Source organism: Pocillopora damicornis, chromosome 3 (genome assembly GCF_964200805.1).
Source record: "Pocillopora damicornis chromosome 3, jaPocDami1.2, whole genome shotgun sequence".
In the NCBI taxonomy this organism is placed as follows: domain Eukaryota; kingdom Metazoa; phylum Cnidaria; class Anthozoa; order Scleractinia; family Pocilloporidae; genus Pocillopora; species Pocillopora damicornis.
The window spans coordinates 3,298,691-3,318,795 of NC_142672.1; the positions used below are offsets into that span (position 1 = coordinate 3,298,691).

At 40.1% G+C, this 20,105-nt stretch overlaps 2 protein-coding genes across 3 annotated transcripts; both read right to left on the minus strand.

Annotated features, from left to right (window-relative positions):
• Window positions 1-530: 530 nt before the first annotated feature.
• LOC149047856 (Golgi-associated plant pathogenesis-related protein 1-like) lies at window positions 531-2,761 on the minus strand. Its single transcript, XM_089200960.1, has 4 exons — window positions 2,569-2,761; window positions 2,127-2,147; window positions 1,403-1,637; window positions 531-1,096 (listed from the first exon to the last, which is right to left on the minus strand). The coding sequence occupies exons 1-4, from the start codon at window positions 2,618-2,620 to the stop codon at window positions 592-594; spliced, it is 813 nt and encodes a 270-aa protein (XP_089057086.1). The 5' UTR covers window positions 2,621-2,761; the 3' UTR covers window positions 531-591.
• A 3,174-nt stretch (window positions 2,762-5,935) lies between these two features.
• Window positions 5,936-14,339, minus strand: LOC113664139 (beta-1,3-galactosyltransferase 5). Of its 2 annotated transcripts, XM_089200924.1 has the most exons (3): window positions 13,837-14,195; window positions 13,317-13,445; window positions 5,936-8,020 (listed from the first exon to the last, which is right to left on the minus strand). In XM_089200924.1, exon 3 carries the CDS (start codon window positions 7,940-7,942, stop codon window positions 6,950-6,952), a length of 993 nt encoding a protein of 330 aa, XP_089057050.1. In that variant the 5' UTR covers window positions 7,943-8,020; window positions 13,317-13,445; window positions 13,837-14,195; the 3' UTR covers window positions 5,936-6,949. The 2 variants fall into 2 exon arrangements, with proteins under 2 accessions (XP_089057050.1, XP_089057049.1); XM_089200923.1 differs by lacking the exon at window positions 13,317-13,445 and having other exon boundaries at window positions 13,837-14,339.
• Window positions 14,340-20,105: the final 5,766 nt, after the last annotated feature.

Here is a 20,105-nt window from a genome sequence, read left to right on the forward strand (position 1 = left end):
ACGTGTTACTTATGTTAGTACTCCCTAAAAAATCCCCTGAAGTCTAATAGCTATAAAACACTTGACCCGTAAAGCTTTTCATTTACTTTTTCTTGAGAGAGAGATCATTCTGACCTTCCAATGACTTCTCCTATAAACCATACCTACTACCCTTCTAGGTGATAATAATTGTTCGTTTGGCATGTCACACTGATTATTTTCCATGCTACATACATTTTGCTTTTGACGATAACTCAGGAATACCTTGTCGTATAGATTCTGCTGAGGTCAGCACGTGCACGTGTATAATCTAACGCTGAGCTCCTAGTAAGCTCCTTATGGTGATGAAAAGGGATTGGAAAACTTATGAGATCATTTATAGCTCCTAATAGTGTTCTTTGAAAACAATATATGATGTAAAAATCTTAAATTGAAGGTAAAAGCTGGCGGAAGGTACTTACATCAGTAACCGTAGAGTGCTTTGGGACAAAGTTGAAAGGTGCAAGATCAAGAAAAATACCGCTATGAAACAGTACACTTCAAAAAACAAATCATGTAATATCTGGTTTATTTGCTCGCTCAACGGGAACAAAAGACAAATTACTCGGATGGTCAGCGGCGCCTCCGGCCCCATCCGTTCCCAACTGGTTTCCAGCCTCCTCCTCCTCCTCCGCCCACAGGTTTCCAGCCTCCTCCTCCTCCTCCTCCACCTCCACCGACAGGTCTCCAGCCACCTCCACCACCACCCCCGCCTCCAACAGGTCTCCACCCTCCTCCACCTCCACCTCCCCCTGGACGCCACCCACCACCACCACCGCCGCCGCCGCCACCGCCACCACCACCGCCGCCGCCGCCGCCGCCGCCGCCGATTCCGCCGCCTCCACCACCCCCGTTACAATAACTACTCTTTTCAAAACTTCCCTTCGCAACATTGTCCCTGAAGTCCCTCATCATATTCCCCGCAGGGCTGTATCGGCCGACAACATAGGTGCATCTTCCGGACGTGGCGGAGCCCATTCCTAATTTTACGCTTTTTCGCCAAACTACTTGCGTGAAGTGCCCTGTGCCATATCCAAATCCAGGATTGTTAAAGTTGTATTGGCAAACTTCTTTATACCTTTGGTAGAAAGAGGAAAGAAAGAAACGAGTAGGAAAGGTTAGAAGCTTAAGAAAGAGGGACGTTCGGAATGAACTGAACTTTAGCAGTGAAATTGTAGAACTTGCTCGAGGAATCGCTAGTATATGACTCACACGTCAAATCATGTGTTATGTTAACCGTGACAGCACTTTTTTTTACACTGATAAAATTGATACCTGACATGGGATTGCTCAGTTATTAAAAACAGCAAGAGCAACAAAGGCATTGTTTTCCCTTGAAACAAGTTGTGAGTGAAATGTTCTTTAGTACTTTTTCAGTACTCACCACATATCAACAGCTCTTTTCGCGGACAGGCCTCCAGACCCACAAGCCATGGCGAGATTCTCACCCTGGCCTGGTCTCTCACTAGAACTCGAGTGCTGCAGTGTACCCATGCGTGCTAACCGCTGGGCATAGGCTGCTGCCTGCTGGTTCATATTAGAGTCCAGCCTCATTGGTGGGGCGTCATGGATCCTGCGATAATTATTATGTGCTTCTAAGGCTTCCTGTTCGTAAGAGCCTTTATAGGAGGAAAACAAAGAGTAATACCTATTGGCAATCAGCTTCAAACAAAATCGGTTTGTTTGAAGCTGATTCAAATTTAGACCTACCTGATTTGCTTTCTTTATCCTCAGAAGGTACTCAGTATCGAACTAAAGATGTGACTTTTTACTGCCTGCCTATCTTATACTAAAGCCAAATGTTATGGTTGCCACTGTGTGGCCTGGCATAACGCAAACGTGTCTCGTGAGATCGCAGGCCGTCATTCCCCTCAAGTAAGAAGCTGAATTTATCCATTTATATCTCAGATCTTTTATTTTTTTAATTTTTTTGGCTGTTTGGTACGTAAGTAAGGCACTGAACGCAGCATCTCTCTAAGGACATCTGGCAGAGTTGAGTGTTCACTTCATTTATTGTGTTTCAAGTAAGAAGGTGGTGCTCAACGTGTGTCGTACGACAGTAAATATTTTCATGGATCAGCCAGATACTTAAAACGCCATTAGATTACCTTCAACTTTGGGCAGTGCTCCTGAAAAAGAATGATAGCATTAAACATTGATGCGCAAGGTATATGATAAGCGGACTTGAGTAACAGACAAACAAAAAGAGCTATGATGTGTAAGGCTGCCAAGATCTTTTTCTCAAATCTTACTCGGGGTTCCATTAGATAAGATTCCTTTCGTAATATTCAAGCAAATACTGCATGACTTTTAGGAGCAAACAGGGCATTCAAAAATCTAGTAGCAGTTCATGAAAAAAAATTAATTGGCAGCTTTTCTGTTTTACAACGCTTTTCTTCGCCTTTCCCAAACATATCTATATGTGCATTCTTCACTGATGAAAAGTCGTAGCTTTTGTTCGTGAAAAGAATTAGGAGCAGTGCTGCCGTTTCTTCTTACGTGCCCTGAATCATATCTTGACTTCGAGAATTCACATTTCAATAGGCTTACCCAGCACGAAAAGTACCCCAAGTAACACAGCTACTGGTGGCCGTGCAGACATCACGAAAGTGAGAATTTTACCTCACTCAAACTTTACCAGAACTTCCTAGCTTTATGCCAGTTCGCTCTGATTTCTTTGAAAAAGAAGCTTCTGCCTTTAATAAGAAGAATTCTGAGTTGTTTTGAACACTGTATCCAATTTGTACAGGTGAAAAAACAGGTGTTTCAATAAAAAAAAATGAAAATAAGCAGAAATTCGTGGCATTTTGAAATTTGTACTTGCTTGGATTCAGCATCAATCAGTTTCCCTAAGAATTTCACGAGTATTTTAGCATTTTATGAGGCTAAGGTGACATGAAATAAATGGCTGGTGTTACTGTCTTTTTTTAGTCAACGTTAACTAAAAAACATTTATTATAATTTTTTTTAAATGTAGAGTGTAATATATGCAAGTTTGCATCTTTTATGAGATAAATTAGTATTTAGATAGAAGCTATGCTTCAGCAAGAAAAAAGTATTCCTCTGTAAAAATATATTAGAGAAAATGTACATTACGCTTGTCAGCTTTGAAATCAAAACTTTATTGCTACTCACCAAATATTTGCTCGCTCTCTTTCCCAAGTGATATATAAAATGTTCCCAGCTGTACAGATGGACAGCGGTCTAAAGCAGGTGACTGGGTTCGCGTTTACTGGCTGCGACCCCATTAGACCTTGACAAGTAGCAATATATGATACACTTTCAAGGACGATCAAAGTTCTCTTACTTCTCATCATTATGACATAAATATACTTAAATTTCCGGCGAAGAAAGAGTTTCAGCTTAACTCAATGTTCTCCTTGTTTAATTATGAGGCTGCCTTTCAACGAGCCTTCGCAAAAGGGCAGTTTTATCTTTTCGTTGTCCTTTCTTGACGGTCGCCGCTACTTTTGTGACAGCTTAAAGGTTTTGTTCAGAAAAAAAGCATTATGGGCGATAAAGATGTAAATCTGCTGGCACAATAAAGAAATTATGAGGTTACTTTTTTATTTCATTCAGGCAAACATCAGTCCCTCTGAGACCTTTGCATATTTCATCACGCTATTTTGTATAGGTAATCACATGATTTCGAGTGCAATTTGGAATAAATAAGCTCGAGTAATATAAATTTTTTTAAAGACTAACAAAATGTGTTAAAACAATTTGTAGTCTTTGAAAACATTAACAATTGCTTGTTTATTCCAAATTGCACGAGAAAATTCATGTGCTTACCTATACAAAATAGCGTGATGAAATATGAACAAGGAATTGTTCAGTCTATGTCCGACGCACTTTCGATGAAATGGAATCGTCGTTTTCGAGGTTTAACCATGTTTGTTTTTAATTTCGGCGTTGGATCGCTCGAGCAAAGTGTTAAGCTGGGTCGGCTCGTAATTTTCGATTTCCTTGGCAATTCCCTTCTCTAAACACCACTTTTTCCAAACCGACAACCAAAAGCAGTGCTTTTTACAGTGTTTTCGTCATTTGAGCTGTTTTTCAGCTGTAGTGGCGAAAGAAAACCAACTTAAAACGCCGGCCATTGTTTCGCTCGCAAATTTTCAAACGTTCAAATTTTGTTGCGACATCCAAGGCTCGCATTTGATTGGCTATCTGTGACTTTCTTTGATTATTGACCGATCAGAATTGTTACTTTCTTTGCACCGAGTTAACCCTCTTCTGCACTGAATTACTTGAAAACTGCATTCATCTTAACCAATCAGAACTGAGTAATGTTTCTATGTATATTATTAATTAAGAAATTGGCGAAACCATTCATTACGCCGCGTTACGAACTCTGGGAGCAGCATGCAATTAATAAGAAATTGAACGAATTTTTTACCAAGGTTAGTTTTGCTTTGTGTACAAAGTATTTTTATCGATAAATCACAGATGAAATCAGTTTTAACAGAAAAAATAAAAGTGAAACACGAGTTTATCATGTAGCCAAACGACCTTGGAATGAAAGAATTCTGCTTTGCTGCAGAGGAAACTGTCAAAGATGGATTGGTTCTCTTTGCTATGGCTATCATTTAAACCTTACAGATGGTGTGTTCTACATCTTCAGTTCTACAAAACCTGCCTGCAATCATTTTGGTTTCGGAAAGAAGTATTCAAACCAGAAGATCACATCAACTTAAGTCTCCTTCAAGCCTTTAATTTCTTCTGGAAGTAACAAAGAAGGAAATTTCCGGCGGAAGAGATATTCTGGTCATGTTTTCGTCACGATGCATGATTTTGTCAAATTTTCGGGTTTTTTCTTAAATTTTTTCTGTCATAATCAAAACACAAAGAGCACTTACCATATACCTTCCTACGTAGTTCTTATCATTGGGTTTTCCCTGAATTGGAGGATTGAAAACGGAAACTGGCCGAGGCACAAGGAGTCGCCTTTGTTAAAAATAGATGGTTTTTAAAAAATTCCTGATTCCCGCTTTCCTAAACCAATCCAAAACAAGCTTTCATTTGCAGTGAGCAGAGAACGAAGATAGGAATAACAAACCAAGTGAAATCACATACGAAAATTGTTTTCACTTCCTTATAATATCGCTTTTCTGGGAAGGCGACAGTCCAAAATCGGTGAAATGGAGGGGGGGGAGGGGGGGAAAGGAAATTGGTCACTGTGCCTGGGAGTAGGGAGGTGTCGTGCATGAACATGCCAAACTTAAACCTTAACTTTGAAACGATACAAGAACTGCTTTTTGCTCAAAAGGAATCTGTTCATAGTTTGTAGTACATGACGTGATTCTTTTTGTGAACTTGGCAACCACAGAAGCTTTTTCTTAATGCGGCAACAAAGAGGCCATTTCGTACACAAGCAAAACTTTAGAAAAGTCAGTGACTACGCATGCTACAAATATTATTTCTTGTTTTAAAGAAAAGGAGGGGAAAGCAGAGTGGGCTAAGAATGGGATAGACAAACACAAGAAGGCTAAAAGTTCGTGTGAACGTTGAAATTAAGGTTTAACTTCCCCGCAAATGTGCATTATCTAAGACAATCTATTCTCTTTTTTAGGACAGTAACAGTACCTTACGGTTTGGAAAGATGTTCGACTGTTTAAGCTAAAAAGTTAATCACAGAGCTGCTTTGGATTGATTCGGAGCTGCCTCCTTGGCGCGTCTGCAGACGACCGACCAAATTTTTGCAATTAGTTATCCTGTTCAATATTTCAAAAAGCTGAAACTACGAACATGTCTCTTTGATACTAAAGTTGAGGGAATGCCTGTCATCTTGATTTGATCGTGAGTTTTGTTTGCATGATCAACAATGTGTTTGTATAACATCGACACAAGTTTATACTCTTGATGAGGAAAAAAAACTGCCAGAAATATTCATAAATAGAATCAACACATCAACCAGTCTGTGATTCATTCATTTATGGTTTCGTCTTTCTCTAAGCAAATGAACGTACTTCATTCTTATTCTCTATTTCTCTCCACAAGCAATATTTTCAATAGTGGGAAGGTCAATTATCATGAACCTTTGCTAGTATCCACAAATTTCGAGAGCAATTCAATCAGCCTTTGTGGTATAATCATAGAATACTGCAACTTACTATTTAACAAATAGATTTCAAGTTACCGTGCGTCTGTTCAGTAATAGATCACAGATGACGTAAAAATGTGCTAAGAACAAAAAAGTGGCACACGAGGCGCAGCCGAGTGTGTCACTGATGTTCTTACCACATTTTGAAGTCCTCTGTGATCTATTACTGAACAGACGCACGGTAACTTGGAATCTATTTGTTTTATATAATAAAGAATTTTAAAAAGTTTTAATGATGACGTCATCTATACGTCTGTCCTCCAATAGATCATAAGTGAGAACCAATCAGAATGCGTGCATAAATGAGCTTATTATATAAATACTTTTTAATACGCAGCTTTGGGTGATACGTCATGAAAACCTAATTTTTCGAAAGTCTTCAATTCTCCAGCGTTACTGACTGAACGTTCTGACAATTTGTATTCTGTGCATTTTCGTGCACAAAAACAAACGTTACTCGTAATTAATTTAAGTTCTCATTTGAAAGTCTACCTTACAATGAATTCCGATCAATTTAGTGCCACTTGTGCTTGAATACAAAAGATAATTAGGGTTTGTGTCGAGATGGCCAATTACTGACTGACATGCCAGAGTTATGAACAACGGCTGAAAGCCTTTTCCTTACTACCCATCAGCTACTGGCATGAGTACTTAGATATGTTACCGTTCTCTAAGATTACCCATGGTCTGGTGGATATAGACCCTAAAATTGCTCCAATCGCTCGTTCTACAAGACACACGATCGTCTGCCAATACAGCTGTTACCAAATACTTTGTACCTATATGTTCTTTTCTAGTAAAATAATGATTAACTAAATCGACAAATTATCAAAAAAATGAACCCAATTTTATGCCATACAGAAAGTCCTTACTGTGAATACGAAGTAATTTATTTAAACACTGTCCAGTCGCTCTGTGCTGCAGAAGAACATTTGGTTTAAATATGCAGTCGTCATAATCATCAATTGGCATAAAGAACCCAACATGATCCTCTGCTATCACGCCAGATGCATGGGCAAGCATTCCTACATACACATCATCCATCCTATACGGCTTAATCACGTCGAACAAGGGAACAATGCACTCGATAACGTCATAGGTCATAACAAAGCCGGCCCCACTACAGAAATCTGGATAGTGAGTGTGGTTGTACTCTTCGTAACTCACGTTCCATTTCCCCTCTCGACGTACGATAGGGTTGTGATGAAGTTTTCCTAGGAAAAGTTCTTTTTTTGGAGTTGATTTCTTCTGCAAAAATTGAATAAAGTCTTCGATACTGACCAATATGTCATCATCTGTCTTTAGGAGGTACGAGAAGTTGCAATATCGCGATGCCCACTCAAAGGCCATCATAACCTTAAAACTCTGTTTCCAGTAATTCTCGTAATAGTCGGCGCGAATTATGTCGCCATAGACTTTGTCTTCGTTATGGACAAAATCTGAATGTGTTTGATTCTCTGTTTGCGCAATCAGAAAGTATGTCTTCCACATTGGAGACACGTTGTTATCAGTGCCCCAGGTTTGACGAATATGATTTCTTCTACCTTGGTTTGCAGGTGCAGATGAAACTAGGATGAGAAGAAAGTAGTTCCTTGCACATGGAGTCTTTGTTATCAGAGTAGTTTTGTGCTGTAGAGATTCTTTCCAAGTTTTACATTCGCGACTAGGTCCAGACTGTCTGAGATGCGGAGTTTGACGGAAGCTTAGAAAAATACCTAAGACCGACGTGGCCAAAATAACTCCAACAGTTAAAAGCCTCCAACGATACGTGATTATTTTTGAAAGAAGAACTATGGTAAAATACCTGAGCTTACGAAACATACCCAGCGTCGAGTACTGATTGCGTGAAGCTAGACGTCCCACTTGCTAAGTTAAAGATTCTTTCTGTCAAGGTTCCACCTAGAAGCGATTAGAATGGCATCAGCTAGAACTAATGTCCGACAATAAAACATCAAGAAAACCATAATTTTCATTAGTAATAACGTCTCCCAAGAAAACAAGCAAACTGTGTCTCGCTCCAAATGGGGATTGTAAAACAAATTATTGGAAACGGAATTACTAAGACCAGGGCGTGGTAACAGGTAACGTTTTGCTCCCACGATATTTTAAGAGGCAATCCAGCGGAAACTCGCTGACGTATGCTCAGATGCATCCAAAATGGTGGGCCGTAGTGTCAAGCGTTCACGGTTCATAACGATAATGCCCAATTAAATGGATTTTCTTCAGCTGATAGTGAATGAACATATTTCTTTGTTTTTCTATCTTCCATATGGAGCATTCAGTTTACTTACTTGTCATATTTGGAACGAAATGTCGTTACAAATACGTTTTTACTTCCCAACAAATTACATAAAAGTTGAATTCTTTTACCGCTTCTTCCCTACCCATCTTGAGTCTATTTATTTATTTTATTTTTTTAATTTATTATTATTTTTTTTAATTATTTTTTTCCTGCTCTGATTACAGGCCTGGTTACATTTTTCAAAATGGCGAACAGATTTCCTTCTTTTGGGTGTTCTTTTGCTTGGATTTGTGCGAGAATTTCGGCGTACTTAAAGCTTAATAATTGTCTCCCCTGCTCATACTTAATAGAGGAAAAGTAGGCAGTTTTAGGAGGAAAATTCCCTGTTCCAAACTATGGGAAATTGATCCAAAAACAGGCTGTTACGAGAGGAAAACCTTCGAAGGGAGAATGCAAAGACCACTTTTTGGACTCGTTTGTTACTCAAGCAGAGATCGAAGGATTTGTGGTGGCACTTGATAAAAATTTACAGGGAACATATGGGAGATTATTGTAGTTATCAGGAGTTATTTCCCCGTATGAAACCTCGAAAGATACCTTACATGTTGGTAACGGTTAGTGTATTAGCTTGTATTGAGGTTCGATTATCATTGCTTGAACACCATTTTTTTCACTAAGTTATCATGAACGCTGTTACCCAGCTTAAAAGTTATGATCTCACACAAGCCTTACTAAGCGGGAGCCATTTTTAAAGGGCCCGAAAAGCTTGCATAATGAGCGATATCCGTCATCTTTTCTTGGATTGTTGGTAATGCGGGTTGAACGTAAACGAAGAAAAGCATGTCGGCCAGCTTCTGGCAATTTTAAACTGATTAATTTGTTGTCTTTTAGATTTAGCGATATTTCGAATATGACATGTCAGCAAATGTTTGTTCTGTTGGCTTTCTGTCGTCCCGGTTTCGGTTGATCTTGTTCATGAACGGTACCTCTAAAAAATTCTTTTCTCTGGAAATCCATACAAATGACCCGACCCAACCGTGGTAGTTAAGTTTATATAATCGCAATTCACAACGCTGAGTAAAACTTATATGCATGGCTAAAAAAACTGTGAAGATTGATTTTAAAGAATTGTAATGTATTAGATTTCCACAAAAAGGCATACTGCTGCATCTTCACATGTATGGGCATGGGAAGGAATTGATTCAGACTCATTAGCTGGCTCTAGGAGGACTATTAGAAAATTAAATCTGGAAAAATTCTATCTTTTCTGACACTAAAATAAAGTTTTTAATATTATTATATTGCTATCCCTTAATTCCAGGTAGTTTTCATATTGCCTACATATAATTCTTGGTCATATCACTAGGTTGTTGGGTCAATACCATGACAAAAATCTTTAACAGATGCTGGTGCAAACAAGCCACAATCACACGAGTTGGTTTGCTTCTGCACTCTTTCACCTTGAAAAAATAACCGTAGCGCAATTGTTAAGTATCATGTGACATGCATGATTGATGGCCATTGCACTGACATTTTTATATAAGCTGCTATTGACCATGACAGTTCCAGGACTCCCGGACACAATCTTTGCTCAGCCAAACCCAGTTTGAGTTAGTGGTTATGATACATATAAACTCACTGATGTCTCGAGTCAGGGATGAATCCATGAGAGCAGGTCACTCAGTTCATCCACAACAAGAAATTTTCCCTTAAGGAGGATCTTGCATGTCTCTGAATCAGCTTGAATGACTCATAATCATAAGCTGGGCAGCAAGACCTTTAAAACCTTTGGGGATTTTCTTCTTTCCTCTCCTTGGTTTTTAGGTAAGAGTTTTCCTGATCAATTTGTAAGTGTCTGCAAGACACAGGTGCTTTACACATGAGGTTTCTGATTTCCATATTTGTTGGGAAGAAATGCCTTTTTTAAGGACAGGGGGCTGTCTGCCACAATAAAATTCCCTCTTTATAAAATGATAAAGATGACATTCCATCTTGGAAAAAAGATTAACACCAATTGAAATAAATTATTTGGTTTTTCTTTAACCAATCTTTCATCAACAGGTTGAAGTATCTCAATAGTCTGATGTTACATCAGTAGAAAAGAGAGAACTTTACCGACAGTCCCCTAGATGGACTTTTCAGCAACAGGTATAACTACAATTACAATACCTTAAAACTAAGAATCATTTACTATTCTTTGATAAATACATAACAGCGTTATGGAAAGGTAAGTAAATGCAAAAATATGTATCCATAATGAAATTCTGATATTGTATCTCAATTAAATAGTGTATAAATTATAAGTTGTATTCCATTTAATAGATTAGTGTCACTGTTATTGATAAACCAAGTAAAAAGATGACAGGAAGCATATTTGTTTGGAGTTTTAAGATTACTCTATTTTCTTGTAAGAGTGCCCAAGCACCTATCTAAAATTTTGGATAAGAGGAGGAGAGCATATTGGAGGGAGGGTGCCTATTGATGGGAAGCTCCTTATTGGAGGGAGGGTGCTTATTGAAGGGGAGTGCTTATTGAAGGGGGGTGCTTATTGAAGGGGGGTGCTTATTGAAGGGGGGTGCTTACTGGAGGGAGGCTGCTTAATGGAGAGGGTGCTTATTGAGCAATTATTAAATTGAACTTATTCTGTTGTAAATGAAGCTTGAAATGTTTCAATTAAGTGGTGATAGAAACAGGTTTCCTTGTGTACCTCATATTGAGGAAAGAGAGAGGGGGGCAGGCAGCACTTACTTGAGAGTGGCCCTCATTTAAATATTCTGACCTAGGCAATGGGTGCTTATTAAGGAGAGGATGCTTATTAGAGTGTGGATGCTTATTTGAGGAAATATGGCATGTGATTTTTGAGGCAAGCAGAGCAATCTATAGCTAACTAAGTTAACTTAAGCATTTTAAATCAGTCACCAAAAGTCAGTTTTCTTATTGGGAACAAACTAAGTGGTTGACAACTTGCTCTTTCAATAGTCAAGAGATAGCTTGTGGAACATCCTGGGGAGCTGTGGAATTCTGCACGAGATGGTGAGAGTGATAGTCGACATATACATATATCAGACTAGTTCAAGATTAAGTCGGGAGTAAAGCAGGGATGTGTAATTTCAGAATTCTTATTATTACTGGCCATGAATTGGATCATGAGGAAGACAACAGCAGACAAGAGAAGAGGGATACAGTGGAATTTAACAACAGTGTTTGAGGATCTTGATTTTGCAGACGACATCACACTACTTTCATCTAAGTTTAACGACTTGTGTGAGAAGACTGAGAGATTGATGGAGGAAGCAGCCAGCGTAGGCCTTAAACTTAATACTAGAAAGTGCAAGACACTTAGGACTAAGTTTGCTAGGAACAGGGAGAGCATTTTGATGAATAGTGAAGAAGAGGAAGATGTTAAGGAGTCTGCATATCTTGGAGCTACTGTAGACTAGGAAGGTGGAGGCAGGAAAGATATTAGGAACAGGCTGCAGAAGGCATGAGGTGCATCCCAGAGGCTATAGGAGGTGTGGGTAACCAGAGGAACTGGAAGGAGAACCAAGATATGCCTATTCAAGACTTTAGTCTGACCAGTCCTGCTATATGGTTGTGAAACATTGAAAATCACAAAGACTGATGAAAGAAAGCTGAACAGTTTCCAAGGCCAAGGCCAATGCCCAAGGCCAATGCCCAAGACAGATACTAAGGATTAGATGGCAGCAAAGAACGACAAACAAGAGAGTAACTGAAATGGCAGAGATCAATGAAATTAGCTGTGAAGTGTGAAGAGGAAGGTGGAACTGGTTAAGACACATACTCAGGAGAGAGGGTGTGAACAAATGTTTTATGGCATTGGGGCAGACACCAGAAGGTTGAAGGGCAAGGGGGAGACGAAAGACCTCTAGAAGTTATGACATTACCACTGTCAAAACTGCTGGCATAAATGTTTTGCAACAATCAATAATCACTTTAAAAGTGTTTTATTTATATCTTAGTCAATAGCAGTTATGAAGTTTTAGAATGAGCCAGGGGGAAATTTCACTTTCCCTGGTTTCTTTTAATGATGTCAATTTTCCCTAGCTCAAAGTAAAATTCCCTGAGTTTTCCAAGGCATTGAAGTAAATCATTTTTCCCTTAACTTTCCGACCATATGACATCCATGCCTAACATTACCATGCTGGAAACGAAATACTATTTCTTTTGGAAATAGCCTACTGATGACCATAAAACAAAAGACATGAGTCATCTTTCAATCTCCTAGTTTGGCTGTCTGTAAACTTAACATCTTCGTCTTTGAAATGTTCAGAATACACTTTGGTACTAGATGTTACTCTCAAGATTTTATTGATCTTTGTTTATTCTTAAATTCCATATCTGTTTTAAAAGAAACTGAAAGACAACAATCGCATCAAGAAATCGAGACGAGACGAAATTATTTCACTGACCACTTACTCCTGGAGAACAGGACATATTCATGCGATAAGCAGTTGAGGAAACATAACATGGATGTATAACTTATGAAGCTTAAGGGTTTGGGGTTAGAAAATCCAAATTCGAATTTATGGAAATATCATGGCGTTTAAGAGGCGTAGCGATAATCGAATAATTTCTACGCTTTGCAGTCAATTTATAATGGCCGCGACAGTTGTTTACCCATTTCAGATCATGTGACTAATCAACAATGAAAGGTCTTTCGAACGCACCCGTTTAGTTCAACTTAAACAAACATTTTGTTCTTTGCACAAAAAATCGCATGATCTTGGAGTATTCTATGAAATATGCCGGCTGCCATTCGGCTGTTTCAAGGTGAATCACTGCGTGACATAAGATTTGCATTAAGTCAATAGGACAAAGCGAATTTACGCATCTAATATCGACTTTCAATATCGGTATGAGACCACTTTTCCCAGTGGAATGGAAACCTTGCGAAGCTCATCCAAGCCCTTTTCGTTTTTAAAAACTTTGTACCTTGTATGAGAATCATGCCTCCATGGTTTCACCGGGTCCGAACCCAAATCATGGATTTATGCTAGCAGTGGACCTCTGAGATCAATCGTAGGAATGTCTCTCCACGATTAGCTTTCAGCTTTCCTGACACTGTTCACAAATTAAATATTCAGATAAAAGGTTCGTTGGGTAAGAATGCGGTTTTGTTGAACAACGGCTAAACTAAGGGTAAAAACCGGCTCAATGTGCAGAAACCGTGTTCATAATAAGAGGCCCGTTCATGATTGTGTCGAATACCGGCCCAAAGTGTAGAAACCGTGTTAATATTAAGAGGCCCGTTCATGATTACAAAAAAAATCTACCGAAATATTACCGGATAGCGAAGTGAGAAAATTTCATGCAGATGATGGGAGACGCTCTTCATAATCGAAGGCAAGTTGTAAAGCTGTAGATACAACAAGCTCCTTAACTCGGTGGAAGTAAGATCGGCAACAAGCGAATTTCATATTTTTATTTAAATGACTATTAAAAATCGACTCACCATAGGGCGCTGATCGTTTCCTGTTATAGAAGCCTTCTGATATATTTATGCAATGCAAACCATTCTGACTCCAAAGAATCTCAAATCCAAGGCTTGGCTAATAAGGAAAAGGCCACTCATTAAAGTGAAGGTTTCCGAGCACAAAGTCATTTGTCTACACCTCAATCATCGGCTACGTTGGAGTACGAGGGACAACACGAACCATTCAAGTATTGTGCCAGTCCTCAGGTCTCTTCACGATCCGCTGAAAGTCACGTCTTCAGGGAACGATTATCGAAAGGATATGACGAGAGATGACGCACAAATACAACAAATGCAAATTACATCAGCGTCGTGACTTGGTATGTGCATAGTTAATCGATTAACTATGGTATGTGGGATCTGTAATAAAGCTATAGGACCACGCATCAGAGACAAAATCCGAGATCGCTACCACATAGCACGTATGAGTACGTGTCGAAACAGGACCTTGATTCCACTTGTGGCGAAAACAAAGACCTCCGAAAACAAAGACCGAAGACCGATAAAACGAAGACCCGAAAACGAATACCCGAAAACAAGGACTCCGTATTTTCTTTATCTATAATGATAAAGGATGTGATCAAACGCGAACTAAGTGTCTATAAGAACCATGTTCATTTATTGAATTCTTCCTAATGCTCACTATACCTTTCTAGAGTTAGCACAAGGTAATTTAAAATGCTAAATTGACGGTGTCGTGACCAAAGCGTTACATTGAATTTGTTGATAAGTTCGTGACGGAAGTACAGAAATGTGCCTAGTGATTTGCGTTGATTGATTGTGAGATCGGAGTTACAAGTGAGTGCGAGAATGAACTAGTATACATCAAGCCAGTGGTGATAGTGGCCCATAGAGAACACGCTATCCACTTTTTAAATTCAGTTTTATTGCGCGATCAAAAAGATTTATCGTGCGATGAAATCAAAATTTCGCGCAATAAATGGAAATCATCACGCGATTAATATTAAATTATCGTCTGACATGTTGAAAAAGAAAGTCGAGGAAGTTCACGGCCCCAGGATAACCGTTCAGGAAAATAGGTTTGAAGCCGAAGAAGACGACGATTCGTGGAACCCATCGCCAGAAATCAAGGACACTTCGAGCCCGCTACATCGTATTACACTCCGGAACAATAGAATATCCAGAGAATTCAATATGGCGGCGATCACGGCTCGATCTGCAAAGAAGCGTGTTTCGTACCATGACTTACACAATTTGAGCACCGCAGATCTTCTATTTGATGAAAAGAAAAAGAAAAGAAGACCTACAAGTAAATCTTTGAGATTTTTCGAGGCAGAGCGATGACATGATGTCAGAATTTTGATTTGCTTTTATTAAATTTTCGCGCCAAGACTACTGAATTTGCATTTAACGCCTGGCATATTTTTCTTCCGAAAAGGACCTGGTAACTAATTTATTTCCTAGCAAGAACATACACAAATATGGCCAATGATTCGAAGATCAGCGTTGCAAGTGTTTAACCATTTCAGTCATAGTTTTTAACATGGCGTCTCGTCACTTACTTAACATGGAAAATAAGGGACATTCTTGCGCGTTGGGAAGTTTTTTGATGGGAGGAAATAACAATTTTACAGGATATTTTGACGCTTCGAACTCAGTAGCAGTCAATTTGATCGAGAGCAGTTGACTTCATTGCTGCACTTTCCTGTAATAGGCGAGTGTTTGGGATGACGACTGCGACGGATTTTGAAGAACTGTATGGCGACTTACGTCAATGAACAATGACAAAAGAACTGGCTCGGGAAGTAAGTTGTTTTTATTTATCGAGTCACTGTGAGGTTTGATGAATAGCAGAATCAATACTGAATATGTCTCGATCGAGAGCAGACGGGACCATGAGCTCCTGATTGTTATATTTTAGAAATTTTACAAATTTCCATACAGTTTCCTATATTATTTGGAAGCCATTATGGACGAAATGCGTAGGCGCGCCCGCCATCTTGTCCAATATTTCTGCTAATGCAACCCAAACAAGATCTTAGATTTCTATGAAAAGCTGTGTTCGAATATGCTATCCCTAGAAACTATGGGAAAGTTTGGAGAAGTAAACGGATATGTCAGGATGACTCTGAATAAGCTGGAAGGGATCAGAGCAGATTTAGTGTGAACCGATGACGAATGGAAGATGGAAATTTCCTCAACTTGCAGAAGCGTTACGGGAATGGACGGTGCGAAACCCGCCGAAATGCGATGATGTGGTAGATCAAGGGAAGCAATTCAAGCTATTAACGAAACCGCCATACAAGCTACCGACCAAACTGCCTCAATTCTAGAAGTTTTCAAGCAAATCAACGTGAAGTAAAAAGAAACCATGCGTCTATTGCGACCTGCCAAACTACATAAGAGGGGCGCAGCTTAGAGCTGGGAAGACAGAGAGAGAGAGAGAGAGAGACCATTGCAGCTGCTGTTTCCTCTTGAATTAACCTGCGACAGACCTGAACGAAGGAGAGGAGAGACGCTAAGAGCTGACGCCAGAGAATTCCAGCCGAGAACAGCCGCAGCAGATGCACGGCAGCGAATAGCTGCCGTAGGTCAAGACGAACTAAACGAGGATTAGACTTTACAAGTGACATTTCACTTTCAAATTAGTTTCAGTTGTGTTTTAAGATAGTAGATTTATCGCGTTCTATATTTGCCTCAACGACAGTCAAATAGAGGGAGAGTGTCGTGACCGAAGCGTTACACTGAATTTGTTGACAGGTTCGTGACGGAAGAACAGAAATATGATAGGTGATTTGATTGACTATGAGACCTGAGTTGCAAGTGAGTAGGAGAATAAAATAGTGTACATCAAGCCACTGTGATTGTTTGTTGCGAGATCATTTACGACAGACGGCCTTTCAGTCGATCCGCTAACGTCAAAGTGCGCTATGATTGGTTTTTTTCTTCTGCCGGCTCCTTTTCTGAAATTAAAAATTCCGTAGGAAAAACCTCTCCAAAGCTTCCTCGATGTGCTTTTCACTTAAAGCTTTTTGCATTCAAACTGAAGAATGTTCCGCTCTGCAGAAGCCACCACGTACTTCTTGCTTAGAAGCTTTGGCAACCGGAATAGTGCAGACGTTGCGCAAGCCGTTTTGCCGAAACCAAATAAAGAAGAAGGAAGGAAACCTATCTTTACGGAACCTGAATATACTAAATTATAGCATTTGTCCTGATAAATTCGTTTCAAGGCTTATTTGTGCTATTGCATTATGCATCCCTACTGTGCATCGTTTTACACGAAAAATCCACGCCCACACACGCGAACAGAAGATCTTTTTTTCTTTTTTTTTTTTTCAGCCAGTAAGAAAAACTTTCATCGCCACGTAAACGGATTTGGTGACATATCATTTATATCTCTAGTTTGCAATCGAGCGAAAAGCTCCAAAAAACTCGGAGACGACTCTTCATTACGGCGTTCCGCCTTTGGCAGCCGAACCGGTTTGTATGAAAGAAGAGCGGCGCTGTGACACGTACTGGCGTCAGTCGGGTCGAACGTTCACATCAGCAAGCTCTGATCTTTTTTTTCAAATAAGGACGTCAAGGGGCGGCGGTAAGAAATTTTAAAAGGGCACCAGTGTTTTCGAACATAAATTGAGAAAGCAACAAATAGGAAAATTAAAGGAAATGAAGCGATCTCCAGTTAAGCGTTTAATTTAATCGTCGGCGATTTCCCTTTTTTTCAACTGATGAATGATCACTTTGCGAACAGAGAAGTTGCCAAGCTTTTAACTGTTTTTCATCGGTGAAGCCCTAAAGCGTAACGCGTTCGTTTTCGCTGCAACCCAAATCAATCAAACCCTGAGATCACGTAAACGGTGTACTGTAGGTTAAGTTTGGAAGTATAGTATAACGCAGCTCTAAGGAACTTGAGGGACCGGAGGCCAACTATAGCGTTAAATAAGTAAAATATCTACGAAGCGTGGCATGTCCACCAATCGTTCAAATGTGTATGACTCAAAGGAGGTTTCTTAATTGTCATCGCATCTCTCATTGGTTGAAATCGCTGGTGATTTCGGTTCGCGCCCATATCGTGCCATCCGTGCAGTCTTCTGCCTTCTTCCCTTTCTGCATTGTGGCATTGCCTCTGTCCATGGGGAAAACTTGGAAAAAGAAACGAAAGAACACTGATCACCGGTACTGGAAGTTCCTTTTGATCTTCATTGATTAAATTCTGTCATTTGCTGCTTTACTGGACAATTACTTAACATGACTTATCGATGCAATGTAATTAAACCTATTTTCTTGAATTTCTTCGTCAACAGGCCACGTTCCCGCTCTCGATCGTCCGAGCACGCAGTCAGTCCCAGAAATACAGAGAAAAGGTTAGGTCAGCGCGAATTCACTCATCGCGTAAAAAGGCCGTTCTTTGTACATTAATAAGATGTTCTGGCGTGCAACGCAAGCATGAAAGCTTAATGATACCATCCCAATTAGAGAGAAAGAGCTGAATTCGGCAAGTGGACTGACTAAACCAATCATTTCGCAGTACTTGGAGCAGGCTTTGCTAAAATAGAGAAACAGATTTTCCTTGTTGAAGGGTCAAACTAAGTTCATTATCAAACTTTGGGAAAATTGAACGAGAGGAAGTTGTAGACTTTTACTTTCCAAAACTAGGCTTTTTGGGAATTTTTAGTAAACTGTGGTAAGGCGAATTAGCGCTCCCATTCTAATAAGCGCTCTCTCTCTCTTATAAGTGCCCCTCGAAATTGATTTTGTTAATATTAAGCACCCTCATTCTAAAAGACGCACTTATTCCGTTGCAGTAATAGCGCTGTTAGAATGTATTTACACTGAGATCTTCCAAATGTTATCGCTTGCAAATTTTAGCTCTTGAATAGATGGTCGGAGTTCGGAATGATTTAGGTTTCGACAACTTTTGATTTTTCAATTCTTCTCCTTGTATTAATTCTGAAGTCCTCATCTGGTTCGCCATCCTGGTACATTGCTGTTCATGGTTATAAATATCCTATGTGGTGAATCCTCTTTGTCTGTGATTGTTATAATTTGCAGCTTTAAGCGTCGTCTGGCGTCCAAATCATTGCGGAAGTTTCCCATATTGTAGTTGGCACACCACCAACTTGGAACAAGCGGCGAAGTCCAGTGACAATAACAACTGATTACACATCGAATTAAGAGACGAAAATGTGAAACAGTTCACGTGTTTTGGAGGGTTTTTTTTCTGTTTTTCACATTCATTTGCTTTTATAATTAGAGTACCTGTTCATCATTTCGCTAAGGAAGTGTTTGCAACGTCACGCGTACGATAGATCATTTGAACGCTTTTAATGAGCGCACTCTTCTCACGATGAGCATTCTCATAGCGTCTGTAGAATTAAAGAAAATTTAAAATGTAGGTCGCTTGCTAAATTTAGCCGGTGTTTCACTGAGCACGTTCTATAGTTAGAGATCGAATATTAATTAATGGCATCCTCGTCTCGGAGAGGCGATGGTCAGCGCATCAGTGTTGGTGGGCTCTTGAGTGGCTCAAAAGCCCGATTCTTGAGTGGCAATCTTTGTTGCAGCTGGAACAGATGTAATTGGTGGCCTCTTGATCTGATCTTTGACGTTTCTTTCTCGTCCCCCTCTTGATAGTCGCCTCGGCCCTGGCCTTCATCTCAGCCCTGTGAGCCCCGTCCTTCACACCCCGACGCCAGGCTTTCCGGTCTGTCGCAAGGATCTCCCAGGTGTTGGGGATGATTTCAGTGAGTTGCAGGTCACGCTTGCAAACGTCCTTGAAGCGAAGGAGTGGTCGGCCCGTGCGTCGGACGCCCTCTCGCAGTACCCCATAAAGGATTTGTCTTGGCAAGCGACCGGGGTCCATACGGTGTACATGGCCAAGCCACCGTAAGCGTCTTTGGATGAGTAGTGTAGAGATGCTAGGCATGTCGGCTCGCCCAAGGACCTCGGTGTTAGGGACTCTGTCCTGCCATTTGATCAGGAGGAGACGCCGAAGGCAGCGGAGGTGGAACCCGTTGAGCCGCTTCTCTTGTCTGGCGTATGTGGGCCATGACTCGCTACCATAGAGGAGTGTGGAAAGGACACAAGATTGGTAGACTTGCAGTTTGGTCCTCACGCTCAGCAGGTCATTGTTCCACACTCTTTTGTTGAGTTTGGCCATTACTCCCACTGCCTTGGCAATCCTTGAGCTGATCTCGACGTCTAGTGATGCCTTGTTTGACACTGTGGACCCTAGGTAAGTAAAAGAGTCCACCACCTCCAGTTCAGTATTGTCGATTGTAATGACG